This window comes from Chiloscyllium plagiosum, unplaced genomic scaffold (assembly GCF_037043375.1).
Source record: "Chiloscyllium plagiosum isolate Xiang-an unplaced genomic scaffold, Cpla_swu_hap1 HiC_scaffold_27, whole genome shotgun sequence".
Classification (NCBI taxonomy): Eukaryota; Metazoa; Chordata; class Chondrichthyes; order Orectolobiformes; family Hemiscylliidae; genus Chiloscyllium; species Chiloscyllium plagiosum.
Window position 1 is genome coordinate 39,518,332 of NW_028270165.1, and position 22,570 is coordinate 39,540,901.

Genomic DNA, 22,570 nt, shown 5'->3' on the forward strand with positions numbered 1-22,570 from the left:
CACTCAGGGCATTTGAATGGCCTCTTCCCCATGTGGACCTGCTGGTGCTTCAGCAGGGCAGAGGAATTGCTGAAGGCCTTCCAGCACTCGGGGCAGGAGAATGGACTCTTCCCAATGTGGACCTGCCAATGCCTCAGCAGGTTGGAAGAATTGCTGAAGGCCTTTCCGCATTCGTGGCAACTGAAAGGCCTCTCCCTGTGTGCAACCGCTGGTGCTTCAGCAGGGCGGAGGAATCGCTGAAGGCCTTCCGGCACTCGGTGCAGGAGAACGGCCCCTCCCTCGTGTGGACCCATCAGTGGGTCAGCAGGTTGGAGGAATTGTTGAAGGCCTTCCAGCACTCAGGCAGCTGAAGGGCCTCTTCCCAGTGTGGACCCGCCGGTGCTTCAGCAGGGAAGAGGAATTGCTGAAGGCCTTCCTGCACTTGGGGGAGATGCCTTTCTGCTGCCCCAACTGCGGGAAAGTCTTCAGCAATTCCTCCACCCTGCTGAAGCACTGGCGGGTCCACATGAGGGAGAGGCCTTTCAGCTGTCCTGTCAGGGCCCGCCAGTGCTTCAGCAGGGTGGAGGAATCGCTGAAGACTTTCCCGCTGACAGGGCAGGAGAACAGCCTCTCCCCAGTGTGGCTGCGCCAATGAGACTCCAGGACAGATGGGACATGAAAGCCTTTTCCACGGTTGCCACACTTCCATGGTTTCTCCAAAGGGCAGGATTCCTCTGGTTTCTCCATGGCCGAAGCTTGCGCTGCACACAAATGCGTGTACAGTCCCTCTCTGCCGTGAATTCCTCTTTCCAGACCTTATCGCTGTTTCATGATCCACATTCAGTGCGCTGCACCAACAGGATTTCTCATCCAGTCCCACTGACGCTGAAAATGTACCGAAACAGGAACCAAAAAGCTTTGCTCCTTCTCACAGAATTATAGTTGAAAATTGGTGCGGTCCCGATGGATTGAGTGACTGTCAGACATTGACGTCAAAGTGAGGACTGCAGACGCTGGAGAGTCAGTGTTGAAAAGTGCGGCACTGGAAAAGCACAGCAAGTCAGGCAGCATCCGAGGAGCAGGAGAGTCAATGTTTTGGGCAGGCGGCCTTCTCTGTTGATTTTGAAACTTCTGTCTTCAGATCTTCAAATACTCTGCAAAAAGAGATTACAAAAGTCATTATTACCATTGCAGGGTAGAAATTCAGAACAAGCAATTCTACTTTCTGCAGAATATTCTTTTCTTTTGTTGTTCCACAAAAAGGAAAACACCATCCCACTCTCTCTCTCTCCCTCTGCTCTAACTAATCCTCCTGAAGCTGCTGATTGAGGATCTTACAGGGGCAGAAAAGCGAAAACATCAAGACTGACACCTCTCTGAATTTTGGGTAACTCCACCTGAAAGTTAATATCTTTCACAACATTGGGCTCCTGCTGACAGTGAACAAGTCTGATTTTGGAAAGCAAAACAAAAGTTTGTCAATTCAGGGTGAACCTGCAATTCAGCTTCTTGATGAACAACCAGACATGAAATGGTTAACATCCCCAGAAAGGTGGGAACAAAATGAGACATCAAGGCATTAACACTGACACACTTCAGTCAAATTCTTCTGTTCCCAGTAAGAGCAAAACATCCTTGAAAGCTGCTTTGAAAGTCCAGTCTTCACAACGACCCTTTTGCTTTCACCGCCGACGATTAAACTCATATAGCACGGAAACAGACCCTTCGATTCAACTAGTCTGTGCCAAACAGATATCCTAAATTAATCTTGTCCAATTTGCCTGCATGTGGTCCATATCCCTCTAAACCCTTCATATTCATGTACCCATCTAGATGCCTTTTAAAATTCCCCTCTCACCTCAAACTTATGCCTTCTAGTTTTGGACTCCCCTACCCTGGGCAAAAGACCTTGGGTATTCACCCTATCCATGCCCCTTATGAACGTCTATAAGGTCACCCCTCAGCCTCCAATGTTTCAGGGAAAATATCCCCAGCTTATTCAGCTTCTTCTTGTATCTCAAACCCTCCAACTCTGGCAACTCTGTAAATCTTTTCCGATCCTATTCAAAGTTTCGCAATAGCTTTCCTATAACAGGGAAACCAGAAATGAACGCAGTCTTCCAAATGTGGCCGAACCAATGTCCTGTACAGTCACAACATGACCTCCCAACTCCTATACTCAATGCTCTAGCCAATAAAGGAAAACTTACCAAATTCCTTCTTCACTGTCCTGTCTACCTGAGACTCCACTTTCAAGGAACTATGAACCCGCACTCCGAAGTCTCTTTGTTCTGCAACACTCCCCTTAACTGTGTCAGTCCTGCCTGGATTACTTGACCAAAATGCAAACCACACACTTCATTAAATTAAACACCATCTGCCACTCCTTGGCCCATCAGCCCATCTGATCAAATCTAAAATATAGTGAACTCTCTTTCCTCTCTTATTCCTTTGAAGCTGAAAATCTCTATCCCACACACACTCCCTCCATTCTCACTTTGTTGAACCTAATCCCTGCTGTATCTCATCCTGAAAGGTGTGGTTCATGCTGATTAACAGGGCCACACTCAGGGGGGTTCCAATTCAAACATTCAGTATCCTGACCAGCTTGGACAGAGTGGACGTTGGGAAGATGTTTCCATTGGTTCTAGTCTCTCCAACTAGTGGGCACAGCCTCAGTGTAAAGGGAAGACCTTTAAGAACGGAGATAAGAAGAAACTTCTTCAGCCAGACAGTCGTGAATCTATGGAATTCACTGCCACAGAAGGCTGTGGTGGACAGGTCATTGAGGATATTGAAGACTGAGATAGATAGGTTCTAGAGTATCAAGGAGATCGAGGATTACGGAGACAAAGTGGAAGAATGGAGCTGAGAAACCTATCAGCCATGATTGAATGGCAGAGCAGACCCGATGGGCTGAATGACCCAACTCTGCTCCTATGTCTTATGGTCTCCTGCCGTCCTGGACACAGACTGTGAGAATTGGAAGCAAGAGTCAGCCATTGGGCCTTTGAAGCCTGCACCAGCATTCAACAGATCCTAACTCGACATGAATCTACTAACATCTAGGTGAATAGGCTGGGAAGTTTTCACTGGAGCATAGTTTGAGAGGTGATCTTACAGAGGTTTATAATATCATGAGTGGCATAGATGAGATGACTGCTGGGTATCCTTTCCCGAGGGTGAGGTTTCAAGATTACGCAGCAAATTTGAAGGTGAGAGGAGAAAGATTTTAAAAAGGCATGAGGGGCACTTTGTTTTGTTTACACAGAATGGTTTGTGTGTGGAATGAAGATCCAGAGGAAGTGGTGGATACAGGTACAGTAACAACATTTAAAAGACATTTGAGTAAGTACATATATTGGAAAGATTTGGAGGGATATGGGCCAAACACTGGCAGGTGGGACTAGTTTAGTTTGTGTGAATATAGTCAGCATGGACTAGTCCGAATGTAGGGTCTGTTTCTGTGCTGTATGACTATGTAACTGTTCTGTACCGGTATTAAAACCATTTTCTTGCCTTTCCCCATAAACATACACTTCTTTGCTGTTCAAAAATCATTGAACTCAGTCTTGAATATATTCAATGACCCCCTAACTGCAGGAAGACATTCGGATTTCTCAACTCAATTTCTCTTGCTAACATACCACTTGCCTTACTGATTGCTTGCTGCACCTGTCTGACAACTGGCATTGACTGGTGTGGAAGCATGCTGCGGTCCCTTTGTACATCCACACATCATTCTGATGAAGGGCTCATGCCTAAAACTTCAGCTGTCCTGCTCCTCGGATACTGCTTGACTTGCTGTGCTTTTCCAGCCCACACTTTTCAACTCTGATCTCCAGCATCTGCAGTTCTCACTTTCTCCACGTCTCAATATATCATCATTGAAACAATAAACCTCCTTTCTGTATTTTTTCACAGAAAAGGCTCTAACTTCACATTGAGGTCCTGAATTTGCCACATGTTTGCCAATTGTGGTCTTCTCTACATCGGGAAGACTGAGTGTAAACTTGGGGAATGGTTCGCCAAGCATCGCAGCCGGGTCCGCCGAGGCAAACCGGACCTCCCAGTCACTGGCCATTTCAATTCCCCTTCCACTCCCTTTCTGACATGACTATCTTTGGCCTCCTCCATTGCCACAATGAACCTAACTGCAAATTGGAGGAACAACACCTCATCTTCTGCCTGGGCAGCCTACAGCTCCCAGAACTCAACACTGAGCTCTCCAATTTCAGATAACCTCCCTTACCATTCCCCAACTCCCTTCCATTCCTCCATGCCACCAACCAGATTCCTTCCACAAATTAACCAACCTGGTTGGACCCTCTCCCCACTTCACCTATTCCCACTTCACCACGCTGACCCCAGCACACCCTTATTCTGCAGTTCCCCCTATACTCACCCCCAGTCCTGAAGAAGAGTTGCACCTGAAACTTCAACTTCTCCACCTCCTGATGCTGCCTGGCTTGCTACGTTCTTCCAGCCTCCTGCCTGAATATTTACCAATTGAGACACAGACCTGGACCAACATTTCCTGAGTTGTCCTTTGGATTCACTCCCGTTCCTTTCAGTTGCTACAAGTCAATAGTTTATAGAATCCCTACAGTCCAACAAATCCACACTGACCCTCCGAAGAGCAACTCACCCAGACCCATTCTCCTACCGTATTACTCTACATTTACTACTCAATAATGCACCTAACCTACACATCCCTGATGACTATAGGCAATTTAGCATGGTCAAAACCCACGCCCTTTGATCCCAGAATGAAAAAGGGGGTGAGAAAAAAGAGTGCCATACTCACAGATGTTGGACAGAGGAAGGAAGTTGCAGTCTGAGGAAGGAGCTCGATCATCTTTCAGATAGTGGAGCAGTAGTAGGTTCAGAAGCTCATGGTCCACCTTCCGCATTCAGACAATAGAGTAGCTCTGAGTGGCAGGAGCACCATTCTTCTTCCGGTCCTCCTTGACTTTCTATTGATTCGTCAAAAGTTAGTCGCACGCCTCTTCAGCGAACAGCGAGGAACATGCGCAGTGATTTGCTGACACTGCCAAACATGAGTAGTGCCTGACTGACATCGAGGATCACACGCAGTATGATCTGTGGAGATGTCGCTGTTACTGACAGTTTTTAAGTGTTCAAATGCAGATAGGAGAAAAAAAGGGTGGAGCCATTTATTTTTCCCCTGTGGTTCAACTTTTAATTCCTTTTGCATTCTGTCTGGCTGCTCAACTTTTGTATGCCTTCTCCCCAGGGTAGTCGGAGCGAGTCTAGGACTACAGGGTATAGATTTATGGAGGGAACTAAGGGGCAAATCTTTCACACAGAGTATGTTGTGCGTTTGGAATGAGCTGCGAGAGGAATTGGTGATGACTGCTACGATTACAACATTTAAAAGACATCTGGATTGGTATATGAATATGAAGAGTTTAGAAGGAGATGGGCCAAATGCTGGCAAATGGGTCATTAGATTAAATTGGGATATCTGGTCAGCCTTGCCTGAAAGGCTTTATATCCGTGCTCTACAACTCTATTTCTACATAGTTGGAACCAATTACACAAGACTAGGAATTGTCCATTCACCCCTTACAGCCAGTCCTGAGCTGTAGCCTAACTGCGCATATTTCAATGCAAGTTTCAGAAAGATTTCAGCAGGTATTTCAAAAAAAAAGAATGTATGTACTTTCAGACTTTAACGATGTTTCTGAATATATCATTTTAGCTATTGTCAATTGTAAAGATCAGCCATTTCTCATCTTTCCCTTCTCCCAGGTAGAGTCATCACCACCCATTCTCTCTGTCTCTCTCCTAAGAAGGGCTTGATACAACGATCAAAGAGGGCTCAAGACACGAGAAAGACCGGAGTGAGGGGGAAGCTGGGGAGAAGAGAGACAGATTCGGGGGGGGGGGGGGGGGGCAGTAGAGAGAGAGAGAAAATGGACAGGGGGCAGAGGGTAGAGCGTAGAGAAAGACTGGGGGTGACAGAGAATGAGAGAGGGGCAAAAGAGAGAGAAAATGGGGGAGGGGATGCAGAGTGCTGGGGAGGAGTGATACAGAATGGGGTGAGGAGAGAGCGAATTTGATATGCAGAGTGTTGGGAGAGAAAGAAACAGAGAGAATGCACAGGGGCACTGGGTGGGTAGAGAATGGATGGGGATGGAAGGTGGGGGGAAGAGGGAATGGGCTGTGTGGCAGAGGGCGGGGGAAGTGATGGAAAATGAATGGCGACAGAGGGTGAGGGAGAGATAATGGATGGAGGGGAGAGAGTGCGAAGAGAAACAACAGTGTGGTGCAGAGGGTGGCGTGAGAGACAACAGACAGGGTGTTAGAAGTAGAGAGGGAGAATGGACAGGGGGCGCTGTGTGGGGAGAAATTGACAGGGGGCGCTGTGTGTGCCGGCTAAATGGACAGGGGTGCTGTGGGCGGCAGGGGGAATGGACAGTGAGGGTGATGGGAGCCATGGGTGAATGGACAGAGGGTACTATGAGTTGCGGGGTAGTGGAATGGACAGGGGGTGCTTAGGGTGGGAGGGGAATGGACGGGGGTGCTGTGGGTGGCGGGGGAAATGGATAGGGCACTGTGGATGGTGGGGCGGGCAGAATGAACAGGGGGCGTTGTGGGTGGCAGGGGTACATGCAGGGGGCACTGTGGGTGACGGGGGTGAATGAATGGGGGCGATATGTGTGGCAGGGGAATGGACAAGGGGTGCTGTGGGTGATGGGGGGTTAGATCGAGGGATGTAAGGGACCATCTTTTTATGCTGATGGTTATGTGTGTGTGGAAAAAGCTGCTAAAGGAAGTTGTACAGTTGAGTACGATTACATCCTTTAAAAGGTGTCTGGATGAATCATTTGGATTTAGAGGGATATGGGCCAAATGCTGGAAATTAGGATTGGGTCAGTCTCGGACAATTGGTCAGCGTGGATGTGTTGAACTGAAGTTTGTTTCAGTGCAGTGTGACTCTATAAGTCAATAACACTTAGAGTCATAGAGATGTACAGCATGGAAACAGACCCCTCGGTACAACCCGTCCACGCTGACCAGATATCCCAACCCAAACTAGTCCCACCTGCCAGCACCCGGCCCATATCCCTCCAAACCCTTCCTATTCATATACCCATTTAAGTGCCTCGTAAATGTTGCAATTGTACCAGCCTCCACCACTTCCTCTGGCAGCTCATTCCGTACCCGTACCACCCTCTGTGTGAAAAAGTTGCCCCTTAAGTCTCTTTTATATCTTTCCCCTCTCACCCAAAACCTATGCCTTCTAGTTCTGGACTCCCTGACCCCAGGGAAAAGACTTTGCCTATTTACCCTATCCATGCCCCTCATAATTTTGTAAACCTTTTATGAGCGAAACTTGACCTTTTTAGTGATAATCTTCCCACTGGATTTGTTTTAATGCACCCAGTGTCCGGAGCTTTTTGGTGGGTAAAAGTGGCACAAATCCACGAGATCTTGTGGAAGCAGTGCATTTGTCAAATACTTTCATCTGTCCATCTTCTACAAGGCACAATTTAGCAGTGAAGTGGAATACTCTCCCACCAGCTTAGATGAGTGCAGCTTCAACATCACTGAAAAAAACTTGATACCATCCAGGACAAAGTAACCTGATAGATTGGCACCATATCCACATACATGCACTCCCTCTGCTCCACTGTTCAGAACCAGTAGTGTGTACTATCTACAAGACGCACCACAGAAATTCAGCAAAGAACCTGAGAAAATACCTTCCAAACTAACAACCACTTCCAGCTAGAAGGACCAGGACAAAAGCTACTTGGGAACACAATCTCTTGCAAGTACCCCTCCAAGCCACTCATCATATTGACTTGGAAATATATTGCTGTTCCTTCAGTGTTGCTGGGTCTAAATCCTGGAATTCCCTCCCTAAGGACATTGTGGGTCATCGTGAAGCGTGTGGACCACAGCAGTTCAAAACGGCAGCCCATCACCACCTTCTCAAGGGGAACAAAATGCTGGCCAGCCAGCAACTATCATGTACCACGAATAACTTTTAACAAATGATTGAAACAGAGTGTTGGAATGTGCAAACAAAAAACAAAATCAACGTTCAGGAGTGACAGGTGGAGGGAATTGACTCGGTCCTTATTTGAGGACAGATACAGAGCAACATACTGACACTGAACTGGAAATAGAGTTTAGAGGTAAACACCTGGAGTCTTTCATTCAGTGTATACATTTAAAATCGATTAAAGGTTGGTTCCTGAGATGTACTACAACAACACACGAGTAGGACAGTTAAGGAAGCATATGAGACACTTGATTTAATCTCTTTAATGGCAGCTATATCTCCCACACTCCCATGCGATGGAGAAACCCCTCTTCTGATGGCGGACAGTGCACGTGCGCTGAGAGGGAGGTGCTGTTGCGCATGTGTCAGATAGGCATGGGGCACCGCCCCTCATCGTTCTGGTCGATGGCTGACCAATCTTTGGGAAACCCTGGAGGACCGGAAGGAGTCATCCGGCCAATCAGAGTGCCCCGTATTGTCTGAATGCGGAAGGTGGACCATGAGCTTCTAAAGCTGCTGCTGCTCCTGCTCCTCTCTCTGAATGAAGGTTGAGCTTTAACTCAGACGGCAACTTCCTTCCTCTGTCCAACACCATCCAAATGGTCCAATTTGAAATCTAAATGTTGACCTTGCTTTTGTGCACCCCTTGTGCAGCCGTAACCCTGCACGCCTCGCTCGGTCTAAGCGCCGTATGACCTGCATGTCCTTGTTTGCTCGGATCTGACTGTACTGCTCACAAATCCGAAACTTTTGACATAGAACACAGAACAGTACAGGCACTTTATCCTACTCTCAGATGAGGCATACCCTTCATTGTACTAACTTCCATGTGCCTATCGCTTAAATGTTGCTAATATATCGGACTCTACTACCACTGCTGGCAGTGGATTCCATGCACCCACCACTCTGCGTGAAGAACCTACTCTGACATCTCCCCCAAACCTTCCTCCAATTACCTTAAAATTATGCCGACTTGTAACAATCATTTCTTCCAATGCTATCTACTCTATCTATGCCTCTCAACATCTTGTATACCTCTATTAAGACATCTCTCATCCTTTTTCACTCCAATGTCCATTTCATACCTTGTGCTAATATTTTTTGAAGGACTTCTTCAGAAGGATAATATATTACAAGGGGCAAAGACAGTGTACATACATAATATGATGTCTTTAAACTTGGTTACATTTTAATTAACAGAAGAGCTTATTTATTGTAAAATGGGTAAACTGAACATGCATTTTGAAGGGTGAGAGTGTGGAATATTTCGAGGTGCGTGGTAAAACAGAACTGAATTGGCATGGCTTTGACAAGAGGAGGTCATGTCTGACAAATGTATTAGGATTCTTTGAGCAGCGAATGAGTAAGTTAGACAAAGGGAGAGCCAGTGGATGTGAGTGATTTGGATTTCCAGAAGGCCTTTGACAAGGTGCAGTGCAGGAGGCTGTGAAATAAGATGAGTCCCAGGTGTTAGGGGCAAGGTTAGATTAGATTAGATTAGATTAGACTACAGTGTGGAAACAGGCCCTTCGGCCCAACAAGTCCACACCGACCCGCCGAAGCGAAACCCACCCATACCCCTACATTTACCCCTTACCTAACACTACGGGCAATTTAGTATGGCCAACTCACCTGGCCCTGCACATCTTTGGACTGTGGGAGGAAACCGGAGCACCCGGAGGAAACCCACGCAGACACGGGGAGAACACCACACAGTCAGTCGCCTGAGGCGGGAATTGAACCCGGGTCTCTGGCGCTGTGAGGCAGCAGTGCTAACCACTGTGCCACCGTGCCGCCATGGATTGAGGATTGGCTGGCAGAAGGCAAAGTGGTGGTATAAAGGGACATTTTTCAGGAGGGGGCAAGTGGAGTTCCAGAAAGGGTCCATGCTGGAAACACAAAGAGACTTAGGAGTTCCCAGCTCAGGATTCTCAGGGGAGAATTGTACCATTCTGGGGGGAATGGGTAACTGAGAAGGATCCTACTATTCATGGGTTGTGGTGGGGGGGTGGAAGGATTGTACCATTCACATGGGAAGGGGACAATTATACAATTCAGACAGCAAGTGTCATACCATTCATGTCAGATGTGGGTAGGGGAGGACTGTACCCTGAATGGGTGTGGGGGCGGAAAGGATTGTAATTGTTCATTGGAGAGGTAGCAGTGGGGAGGATTGTACCATTCACAGGGAGAACTATTTATTTTTATTTTCCAGAATTTCCATGATACAGGACAGATGCCAATTTTACCCACCAGAAATCTCCTGAAATTGGGTGCTCTAAAAAAAAAATCCAGCAGGAAGATTATCAGTGAAGAGGTCTGGTTTTGGTCAGAGGATAGATATAGAGTCACACTACACGGAAACAGACCCTTCGGTTCAACTCATCCATGCCGACCAGATGTCTCAATCTGGCCCAGACCCAAGTTCCACATTTAGCCCACATCTCTCTAAACCTGAACCCTTCATCCAGATACGTTTTAAAATGTGCAATTGTACCCACTTCCTCTGACAGCTCATTCCATCCAAACATCACCTTCTGCATGAAAATGTTTCCCATTAGGTCCTTTGTAAATATTTCCCCCTCTCACCTTAAACCTATGCCCTCTAGTTTTGAATCTTCCCCCCCACCCCCTCCCCTCCCCGAGAAAAAAAGAGCTTGGCTATTCACTCTCTCCATGCCCCTCATGATTTTATAAATCAGTATAAGGTCACCCCTCAGGCTCTAACGCTCCAGGGTAAAAAAAGGCCCCAGCCTCTCCCTATAACTCAAAACCTCCAGTCCCAGTAACATCCCTGTAAATCTTGTCTGCAGCCTCACAAGTTTAACAGGGTCCTTCCAAATGAATGGCGACCAGACTTCTATGCCGTGTTATAAAAGTGGTCTCACCAATGTCCTGTACAACCACATGACGTCCCAACTCATTTAATCAATGCTGTGACCCACGAAAGCAAGCACTTTCTTCATCACTCTGTCTACCCGCAACTCCACTTTCAAGGATTAACGTCTGCACTCCTGGAGCTATTCATTCAGCAACAATCCCCAGGGGTCTACCATTCACTGTATCAGTCTACCCTGCTTAGTCCTCTCCAATTTTGTTCCATTTGCTCACACAGGCATGTCTTGTTGACTTTGTTCTGAGCAGTGTGGATGCTTTCTCCCTTTCACACTTCCATTAACACCCATATGATACCTCAATCTCACCTTCACCATCATTAGCAATCTATCTCTTTGGCTCGGGGTACTTCTCACCAGATGTTCCCCTCGGTCTTACTCCCCCCTCTGTCTATGCCATAAAAACAAGCATTTTCCAGCCCCTTTCAGTTCTGAATGAGAGTGAGATCAGACACGAGACATTAACCAATTCTCTCTCCACATACGTTCCCTGATCTGAAGACTTCCCCCACCCCCCACAAGGATAGAAATGTCAGCACCTATTTCTCCAAATGTCATGTTTGATCTACTCATGACACATTCCTTGGATTTGGAGTGTTCTGATGTAGCGTTTAATAGGGATCCATCAAAATCAACATCCAGTCTTGTCTGAGAGCAGAACCAACTCAACTGACCGAACAAGCTGCACAACTCTTCTGTCGGATCTGTAGATGTGACATCCTCTCTCTCTCGTTAACACAACAGGATGAGAGAGGCTTGGAGTACCATTCTCTCTAAACACGATTCCTAATCCACTGTTATTCCAGACTTATATGCATAACATCTAAACCTAAATAGTTAAAGCTCCTCAGCCTGATCTCCCACCAACAACAGAATGGTTTCAGTGCAGAAAGAACGTGCTCTAATGGAATGATGTCTGTTCTTAAATTCCACGTTAAAGTTATTATTGCATTAATCTGTTATAAATGGTGTCCGATTCAGAGAGCATTCCTTTTTGTGGAACTCTACAGGAGTTTTCTGATCACAGAATCATACAGTACAGAAAAGGCCCTTTGGCCCATCAAATGTGTACCACCAATATGTTATCACTTACACTAGATTCATAGAGCTGTACAGCATGGAATCAGACCCTTTGGTGTCCATAACTAGAGGGCATAGGTTTAAGGTAGATGGGGAAGGGGATCTAAGGGGCAACCTTTTCACACAGAAGTTGATGCATGTATGGAATGAGCTACCAGAGGGAGTGGTGGGATTGGTACAATTACAACATTTCAAAGTCATCTGGATGGATAGATTAATTGAGAGAGATATGGGTCAAGTGTTGGCAAATGGGATGAGATTAACTTCAGATATCTGGTCAGCATGGCCAAGTTGGATGGAAAGGTCAGTTTCCATGCTGTCCAGCACTATGGTGGGGACATAACCCATGTCCACATTCCCCACTCTACCCTGCCACTTGTTGTGTGGCCCAGACCCTGACAATTTCCACACAGCTCCGGGCATTTCTCACAAACGCCACTCGGATTGTCAGCCACTGTCAGAAACTTTAGTTTTCCTTTTTGTCCAACCTTCAGCACTGGGCGAGCATTCTCTGTTCCTGTTGTGGGATCGTGTTCAAATAGCCTCTTTATTCAGCAACCGCAAGTTGCACAAGCTTGAGGTGGAGATGGAATCCCAAAATACCGTCCTTACAGCAGCCTCTTTACACACAGTTCTTACAGAGATTAACACCCCGTCACTATGGTGTCCCATTGTTTTATCTATTGTACATAAACGCTGGCTGCTACTCCTGATAGGATTGAGATTGTCTGTGTGGTCTGCTTGCAGAATTAAGAGGTGTTAGTCCTTTCGTCTTTTAAGTCAGCAAATGTTAGTAAAACTACTCGGCCTATATGCTCTAAATAAGTTAGACATTGTACCTGCACTGAATAAAATAATAAAGGATATTAAACTGTTTATCACTGCTGGATTGTGAGATATGTTTAGTATTTGCCAGCATGAGTTTCATTCATTCCTGCAATTTCATAGAAGCACAGTCTCGATAGTCAGCTTCTTAAAGGGGACAGTGGCTGCGAGTCAGGAAAACTACTTGATGTATTTATGTATTGATGTATTTATTCAGGTCCCGATAGACAGTTGGCAAGTGCTGATTAATATTCTATTCTTTCATGGTGATAAGATGGCAGGGAGGTATTGTTCTGAAAACATTACTATGTTGACAGTTATTCAGAGGTAGCTTTTGATGCAGAAATAGGCCTAAAACACTGCTAGTAGCAAGGGCTGGTAAGGGATGAAGGTGTGAAAAAGCAGGAATGAGTCAAAAGAGGTGTTTTAACTTATTCTATTTTGTAATAGTAAAATATACTACAAAACTGCAATTTTATGAATGAACGAATAAAGCTATGTTATAGGAAAGAGTTATGAGTGAATGAAATGGGAATGCAGTATTATTAGATATAGGGCTCCTGTGAGCAGCTTAGAAAAGAGTTATGAATGACTAAATAGAAAGCGTTTGAGAGTGGGTTAGTAAAGAGACCTATAACACAATATGTCACATCATCATGGCGGGGTTGGAGAAACTGGAGCCAGATTTCTTCGGAGTCAAACATGACAGATACACACCTCCTGACTTCAGTACATGCTCCAAATCAGTAAGTGTGTCTTAATAGGTGCTCAACTCATCAAGGAATATATGCCCTCTTGAATATTAAGGGAAAAAGTGAGGACTGCAGATGCTGGAGATCAGAGCTGAAAATGTGTTGCTGGAAAAGCACAGCAGGTCAGGCAGCATCCAAGGAGCAGGAGAATCGACATTTCGGGCATGAGCCCTTCTTCAGGAATCCTGAAGGGCTCATGCCCGAAATGTCGATTCTCCTGCTCCTTGGATGCTGCCTGACCTGCTGCGCTTTTCCAGCAACACATTTTCAGCTCTTGAATATTAAGACAAGTAACACCCACAAAGCATCCAAATGTTCACTACTCAGTGTGACTGGATTGGTGTCTGAGCAGATGGCATGACTGACTGAATCCCTTCCCGCACTCGGAGCAGGTGAACGGTCTCTCCCCAGTGTGGATAGGCTGGTGTCTCCGCAGGGAAGACCAATCAATGAAGCCCTCCCCGCATATGGAGCAGGTGAATGGTCTCTCCCTGGTGTGGACCCACCGGTGTCGCCACAGGGGGGATGAATCGCTGAAGTGCTTACCGCACACAGAGCAGGTGAACGGCCTCTCCCCGGTGTGGACCCGCTGGTGGTTCATCAAGGCAGAGGACCGTGTGAATACCTGCCCGCACACTGAGCAGGAGAAAGGCCTCTCCCCGGTGTGGACTCGCTGGTGGGTCAGCAAGGCAGAAGACTGGGTGAACGCCTTCCCGCACATGGAGCAGGTGAACGGCCTCTCCCCAGTGTGAATCCGCCGGTGGGTCACCAGGGTGGATAACTGAATGAACGCCTTCCCGCAGACAGAGCAGGTGTTCGGCCTCTCCCCGGTGTGGACCCGCTGGTGACTCTGGAGGTTGGAAGACTGGTTGAACGCCTTCCCACACACAGAGCAGGTGAAAGGCTTCTCCCTAGAGTGGAACCGGTGGTGACTATGCAGGGAGGATAACTGAACAAATGCCTTCCCACACACATTGCATGTGAAAGGCCTCTCCCCCGTATGGACCCGCTGGTGAGTCACGAGGGCGGATGAATGGGTAAACCCCTTCCCACACACGGAGCAGGTGAACGGCCTCTCCCCAGTGTGACGGCGGCGATGGCTTTCAAGCAAGCATGGGAATTTGAATTCCTTCCCGCAGTCTCCACATTTCCACGGTTTCTCCATCACGTGGGAATCCCCACCGCCTTCTAGTGTTGACAATCAGTTGAAGGACCATTCACAAATGGAAGGTGTTCTATGTCTTGCTGCTGTGAACGGGATGTTGCTATTTCAGACTTTGTACCCGCTTAAAGCTCTTCCCACAGTCAGTTCACTGGTACATGCTCACTGAGGTCTGTGTACTTCAGTCTCACTGAAGTTTGAAACATTTCAAAGCAGACAAGACAGAAGAGAAATAAAATTTCCAGTGAGATTCAAAAGACTGATAACATTCCTATGCCAGTGAATCGATTGTCTCGATCAGATCTTGTTTTGAGATTTATGGCTGCAATTCCATCCATTCTCATATCCTGTAAAATAGAGAATACAGAAGACATCACTATCTACAAAGGATAGAAATTCCAAACAGACAATTCTGGTTCCTGTGGAACATTCCTTCTTCTCAATGCCACAGTGTCCCTCCATTCTCACTAGGTATTATTGCCCCATGCTCCACATTCTCCTAAAAATGCTGAAGAATGTTGACTGATGGATCGATGCTCACCTCTTCCTGCCCTGGACACAGGTTGTCACAGATTGAACCAGGAGTGAGCCATTCAGCTTCTGGGGTTTGCTCTGCTGTTCCATAAAATCATATCTGTGCTGCTTTGGCCTTCACTCCATTTCCTGCTGTTCTCCATAACCTTTCATATCCCTGTCATTTAAAATTCTCTTCAATTAAGCCTCGAATACATTCCATCAGCCAGTCTCCATTACCCTCTGTGGGGGAACATTCCATAAACTAACAAGAAAAGAATAAATTCCTCATTTCTCCCTGAAATGGGAGACCACTTCCAGGCAGGTGGAAACTAGCTAGTTTAGAATCATGTTCAGCATGGACTGGATGGAATAAAGAGTCAGAAACTGAGCAGTTTAACCCCAGAATAGAAAGGTGGGTGAGAAAAGAAAGTGCCGTACTCACAGATAGTGAACAGAGAAAGGAAGTTGCAGTCTGAGGTGAAGCTCAATCTTCATTCAGGGAGAGAGGAGCAGCATCAGCTTCAGAAGCTCATTGTCGAACTTCCGCATTCAGTCAATACAGCGGTTCTGATTGGCCGGCGGACCAGTCTCCTTCCGGTCATCCAGGGATTCCAATTGGCTCACAGTTTACCTGTGTGATGTCATAACACGTGGTCAATAGAAGAGAATCATCTTGGAACACGGGATCGTCATCGGCCGGCTCCCTCCGGACGTCCCGCCCCGCCCCGTATGAGGACGTCACAACGCGGAAGTAGTGCGATCAGTTTCAGACTGAGACCTCCCCAACTCTGGGCAATATCTGAGAGCAAAGCAATATCTCCCCCTTTCTATTCCTCATCCTGGGAGGGAGAGAGAAGAGGGAAGGCACTGAACACTTGTACCAACTGGCGGCGTAGAGTGTGAATGCAAGCGAAGAGGTTTCAGATTCGCTCTCTCTTAAGGCTTTCTGATCCTCATGGCATTTATCAGAACTGGAACGTGAAAAGGGTCAGAGATTTGTCTAGTGTTATTGAGTTGTTAAACATTCAACGTGCTCTTCGTGGTTTTCTCACGTTCGATTATAATTAATTGTTGTAATTATGTGTTGTAGCTATGTCATATACTTCCAATTATGCTGTTGTTGAAGGGGACGGTAAGTGAGCATTGGACAGAGTCATAGAGATGTCCAGCGTGGGAACAGACCCCTCAGTCTAACTCGTTCATGCTGACCAGTTAATCTGGATAAATCTAGTCCCATTTATCAACACTTGGTCCATATCCCTGTGAACCTTTCTTAATTCATTCACCCATCCAGATGCCTTTTAAATATTGTAATTGTGCCAGCCTCCACCACTTTCTCTGCAGATCATTCCATTTGTACAAAGAGAGTCCATTCATCAGTCTAACAATGGCAGGGAAGAAGCTCTTTCTGAATCTGTTGGTGCATGTGTTTCCAGATTCTGTATCTTCTGCCTGACTAAAGAAGTTGTGAGAGAGCATTAGGGGGTTGGATGAGATGTTGGCAGCATTTCAGCGGCAAAGAGAAGTGTAGGTGGAGACCATGGATGGTAGGTTGACTTCTATGATGGTCTGCGATGCGCATAAAACCATCTGGGTATCTTATCATTCTGGACAAAGCAGTAGCTAGACGAGGTTGTTACACATCCAGATAGAACACTTTCTATAGTGCATCTGTAAAAGTTAGTGAGGGTCATTATTGACGTACTGTATTTCATAAGTCTCCTGAGGAAGAAGTGTTGTTGTGCTATCCTGACTGAGATTGCCCCTTCATTTTTCCAGATGGTGAGAACAACCCACCGTGGAGTTTGCATTGCTGACAGAAAGCAGTTTGTGTTCAGCAGCAGCTTAGTCATTCACGCACTAGGTGCTGTGAGATTAAAAGTACGGACAGCCATGAGGAACCAGAGGTATTTCCAACCAACATTCAAACTGATCAATCTAAACCTTGAAGTCTCAAACGAAATCTAGAAGTTCACTTAGCCAAAAGCTAATGGAGGCATCCTCATAAAATTACCAGATATACTTGGAATCCTGAGAAGAATTCAAGTGAATCCGAGAAAGATATTGCATGTCTTGGACTATTCCCAGTAAGTGAATGAACTATCAAGGTTCATATAAAGATTTGTGGGAACTATGGCAGGGAAGGAAAGAAAACTAGATTTACAATTTAATGCCATACATACTATTCTGCAAAGTTACTCCTGTTGATTAGGTTTTCACATTTTTAAACAAAAAAAAGTTGTTCTTCCAGTTAATGACTGGGTTTTCAAACTTCTCTTCAAAATGAATAATTTTTCTCTTCAAACTGAATGATTGTAACAAAACTGCATCTCATTGTTGAATTTTGAATCTGTAGTATGTGCTTGGTAAAGTTTGAATGAACAATATTTCAAAGTGAATTTTATCATGTTCAGTACCAAGACGTTCTGGAGAGGAAAGACTTGTCCTTGTGTGTTTTGCAACACTTAATCAAGGTCAGTTCAATAGAAGAAGCAGACAGGTTAATGCTCGAGTTGACAGCTCGGGCAAAACAGCTGAAATAATGCAGGAGTAGCACAGCAATTAGGGTTCGAAAGTTAGCCAAAAATATGAAAACAGGTTGGAAAGTTTCTTCAGCTTTCTTTAAAAAAGTTAACAAAATTAGTGTTGGTTCTATAGAAAATGAGTCTGGAGATTCAATAACGGAGTATAAAGAGATGGTAGATGAATTGAAAAGAGCTTGAATCTGTCTTCACTCGAGAGGATACAAGTAACACCCTGGAACTAGCTGTAAATCAGGAATTGAAAAGAAGGGAGGAACTGAAGAAAATTACAATTACCAGGGAAACTGACTAAACTGTTGGAACTATGAGTTGACAAGTTCTGGGTACCTGAAGGATTTCATCCAAGACTCTTAAAGAAACACTAACCAGTGAAATAGTTTAAAACATTGGTTTTAATTTTCCAAACGCCATTAGTTTCAGGGAAGGTTTCTTTAAATTGGTAAACAATTTTTTTTTTCGAGGAGGGAGACAGAGAATGGGAAACTGCAGACCATTTACCTTAACATATGTCATAGGGAAAATGTCGAAAGGTATAATTAAAGATGTTATGACAAGGCACTTGTATAAGTTCAAGGTAATCAGGCAGCGTGAATGTATTTTTGTCAATGGGAAATAATGTTGTAGTAATGTTTTGAAGAACTGCCTCTTCCCAATGCGACTGAGCTGATGAATCTCCAGTGCTGACAGGGAATGGTATCCCTTCCCCCAGTCCCCACATTCCCACGACTTCTCCGCAGTTCTGGTGTCCTTTTGGCTCTCTGTTTCTGATGAACAAGTGAAACTGTGATCACACTCAGGAAACGTGTACAGTCACTCCCTCCTGCGAATAGTGTAATAGTTCTTCAGTCTGTGTAACTGGTTAAAGATCCTTCCCACAGTCAGCTCACTGGGGGACACTGTCTGTCTGTCTCTCTCTCTCTCTCTCAACAAGGGGAAAAGATGTACAAAGGTTGAGCAGCGAGACAAAATGCAAAAGCAATAAAACAATTGTGGATGTACCCTTTTTTTCCCTTTTGGCACTTGGACATTTAAATGTATTAATAACACCATCTCCAAAAAACGTATTACGCATGCCTGCCGGTGTCAGCAAAACACTGGGCATTGTCATCGCTGTCTGGAAAAAACAGCGCGCGACCTTCTCTTGATGGACCAATAGGACGCCCAGGAGGACCGGAAAGAGACTGGTCTTCCTGCCAATCAGAGCCATCCCATTGACTGAATGCGGAAATTGGACCATGAGGTGCTGAAGCTGCTGTTCTTCCTCTCTCTCTCTGCATGAAGATTGAGCTTTAACCAGAATGCAAATTCTTTCCTCTGTCCAATATCTGTGAATGCGGTACTCTCTTTTTGCACCCGCTTTTCCATTTCTTTTTCGTTCTGGGGTTCAATTGTTGACTTGCAACAACTGAAAGGAAAGGGAGTGAATCCGGGAGGGGACAGACTCTGGAAACGTTGGTCCAGGTCTGTGTCGTAATGGGCAAAATAGACAGGCAGCAGGCTGCAAGAACACAGCAAGCCAGGCAACATCAGGAGGTGGAGGAGTCGATATCTTGGTGTAACCTTTGTTCAGGACTGGAATTGGGTACAGGGAGTGATACAGAGAAAAGGGGTGCTTGGGACACGATGGTGAAGTGGGGATAGGTGAAGACAGGTGGAGGGTGCGACCTGATTGGTCAATGGGAGGAAGGAATCTGGTTGGTGGCAGAGAGGAGTGCAAAGGAGGGGTCGAGGCTGAGAAAGGAATCGCGGGATGGGAAGTGAAGTTATTTGAAATTGGGGAACTCTGTGTTGAGTCCTCTGGGCTGTAGGCTGCCCAGGTGGAAGATGGGGTGTTGTTCCTCCAAGTTGTGGTTTAGTTTGTTGTGGCAATGGAGGAGGCCAAAGATGTTCATGTCAGAAATGGAGTGGGAAGGGGAATTAAAATGGGTGGTGATGGGGAGGTCTGGTCAGCCTCTGCGGACCCGGCTGCAATGCTCGGCGAACCATTCCCAAGTTTACGCTCGGTCTCCCCGATGTAGAGAATACCACAATTTGCAAATGGATACCGTAATGTGAAGTTATAGCCTTTGTTGTGAAAAAAAGCAGAAAGGAGGTGTATTGTTTAAACATTAATGTATTGGGTTGTGGAGAAAAGGAGAACTGCAGATGCCGGAGATTCGAGTCAAAATGTGGCACTGGGAAAACACAGTAGGTCAGGCAGCATCCAAGGAGCAGGGGAGTCGATGTTTCGGACCCGACCCCTTCATCGTGAATGCTGTATGGATGTACAAAGGGGCCTCAGCGTCCTTCGACACCAGTCAATGCCAGTTGTCAGACAGGCGCAGCAAGCAATCAGCATGGCAAATGGTATTTTGCCAAGAGGAATTCTGTTGTAAAGTGCAGATGCTTTCCTCCAGTTAGGTGGTCGTTGAATATATCCAAGGCTGCATTCATCTGATTTTTGAACATCAAATAAGTGAACGCAAGAAAATGATTTTACAGAGTTACATTTAGAGTCATACATCCAACTAGTCCGTGCTGACTATATTCACAAACAAAACTAGTCCCATCTGCCTGCGTTTGGCCCATGCCCCTCCCAACCTTTCCTATTCATGTATTTATTCAAATGTCTTTTCAATGTTGTTACTGTACCTGCACCCACCACTTCTTCTGGACATTCATTACACACACAAACCACTGTATGCCAAAAAAAGTTACCCTTCATGCCTTTTTAAAGTCTTTCTCCTCATCCCTTCAAATTTGCTGCCTAATCTTGAAACCCCCACCCGAGGGAAAGGATACACGGCGGTCACCTCATCTATGTCCCTCATGATTTTATAAACTTCGGTAAGGTCACCTCTTACCCTCCTATGCTCCAGTGAAAATGTCCCAGCCTATCCACGTAGATGTTGGCAGATTCATATCCAGTTATGATCTGTTGAATGCTGGTGCAGGCTTGAAAGACCAAATAGCTTACTCCTGATTCCAGTTCTCACACTCTGTGTCCAGGACAGCAAGAGACCATAGGACATAGGAGCAGAAATTAGGCCATTCAGCCCATCGGGTCTGCTACGCCATTTAATAATGGCTGATGGGTTTCTCAACCCCATTCTCTCACTTTGTCCCCGTAACCCTCTATCCCCTGGATATTCAAAGTCTCCATCTCAGTCCTAAATATCCACAATGACAGGCCTCCACAGCCTTCTGTGGTAGTGAATTCCATAGATTCACCACTCACCACCATACCACTCTAAGGCTGTGCCCACTGGTTCTAGTCTCTCCAACCAATGGAAACATCTTCCCAATGTCCACTCTATTCAGGCCGTTCAGGATTCAGTATTGTTTATGTTTCAATTAGAACCCCCCTCCCCCCAAGTGTGGGCCTGTTAACCAGCATGAACCAGACCCTGCAGGTTGTGGTACAGCAGGGATTAGGTTGAGCAAACTGAGAATGGAGGGAGAGTATGTGGGATTGAGATTTTCAAATTCTAGGGAATGAGAGAGGAAAAAAGAGTTCACTATAAATTAGAATTGATTGGATGGGCTGAAGGGCCAAGGAGTGGCAGATGAAAATGCGTGGTTTGCATTTTGGTCAAGCAATGCAGGCAGGACTGACACACTTCAGAGGGGTGTTGTAGAACAAAGAGACCTTGGAGTGCAGGTTCATAGTTCGTTGAAGGTGGAGTCGCTGTAGACAGGATAGTGAAGAAAGCATTTGGTATGCTTTCCTTTATTGGTCAGAGCATTGAGTATAGGAGTTAGGAGGTCACGTTGCAGCTGTACAGGCCATGTTTGGAAGACTGCATTTGTTTCTGGTCTCCCTGTTATTGGAAAGATATTGTGTAACTTTGAAAGGGGTCAGAAAATATTGACAAGGCTGTTGCCAGAGTTGGAGGGTTTAAACTACAGGGAGAGCCTGAATACACTGGGGATATTTTCCCTGGAGCATCGGAGGCTGAGGGGTGACCATGTTGACATTCATACGCGGCATGGCTAGGGTGAATACCCAAGGTCTTTACCCCATGGTAGAGGAGTCCAAAACTAGAGGGACATATGTTTGAGGTGAGAGGGGAATTTTAAAATTCTTCTGGTTGGGTACATGAATAGAAAGGATTTGGAGGGATATGGACCACATGCAGGCAAATTGGACTAGATTAATTTAGGATACCTGTTTGGCACAGACAAGTTGGACCGAAGGGTCTGTTTCCGTGCTGTATGACTTTAATCGTCTTCTGTGAAAGCAGAAATCTGATGGTGAAGACTGGAGTTTCAGGATGTTTTGCCCTTACTGGGAGCAGAGATGTTTGACTGAAATGTGTTGGTGTTAATGTCTTGATGTTCCATTTTGCTCCCACCTTCCTGGGGACGTTAACCATTTCGTATCTGGTTGTTCATCAAGAAGCTGCATTGCACCCTGAATTGACAATTTTCTTTTGCTGAGTGAGGCAATACTTCCTTCGAGTTACGCTGTACCAAGGATCCAGTTACAAAGGGACAGCTTGGTGGTGACAAACAGTAAAGAAGGTGAGGTGGGATGGGTGGAGAGTGTGTGCTTTGAACTGTTTAAAAAGTAGTTCATTTTTCTACGCTTTTTTGCCGGGGGGCTTCTGAAGCTGTAACAAAGCTGGGTCACAATAAAGGTTACCCGAACTTACTGCCGGGCTCAGATTCTCATTGAAAGCTTTGAGCTCCAAGAGTTTTAATTTTTAAAGCTGCTCATTTCTTTCAGCCTGCTGCACTAAGTTTCCAATGTCGCATATCAAATGGAGCAGTGAATGAGAAGCTAGTATCTTGAGAAATTG

The 22,570-nt window shown here is 45.8% G+C and overlaps 2 protein-coding genes across 3 annotated transcripts in view; one reads left to right on the forward strand and one right to left on the reverse strand.

The window, feature by feature from the left end:
* Positions 1-594: 594 nt before the first annotated feature.
* LOC148143695 (uncharacterized) lies at positions 595-15,782 on the reverse strand. 2 transcript variants are annotated; one of them, XM_087974453.1, is made up of 3 exons: positions 15,689-15,782; positions 14,115-15,077; positions 595-1,133 (listed from the first exon to the last, which is right to left on the reverse strand). In XM_087974453.1, exons 2-3 carry the CDS (start codon positions 14,731-14,733, stop codon positions 1,117-1,119), a joined length of 636 nt encoding a protein of 211 aa, XP_087830579.1. In that variant the 5' UTR covers positions 14,734-15,077; positions 15,689-15,782; the 3' UTR covers positions 595-1,116. The 2 variants fall into 2 exon arrangements, with proteins under 2 accessions (XP_087830579.1, XP_087830578.1); XM_087974452.1 differs by lacking the exon at positions 595-1,133 and having other exon boundaries at positions 13,603-15,077.
* Positions 15,783-18,996: 3,214 nt separating this feature from the next.
* The window catches only part of LOC148143696 (sulfhydryl oxidase 2-like), a 565,239-nt gene continuing 561,665 nt past the window's right edge, over positions 18,997-22,570 (forward strand). The window contains exon 1 of the transcript XR_015751301.1: positions 18,997-19,116. The gene's annotated coding sequence lies outside the window, so the exon portion shown is untranslated. The remainder of the gene's footprint in view (positions 19,117-22,570) is intronic.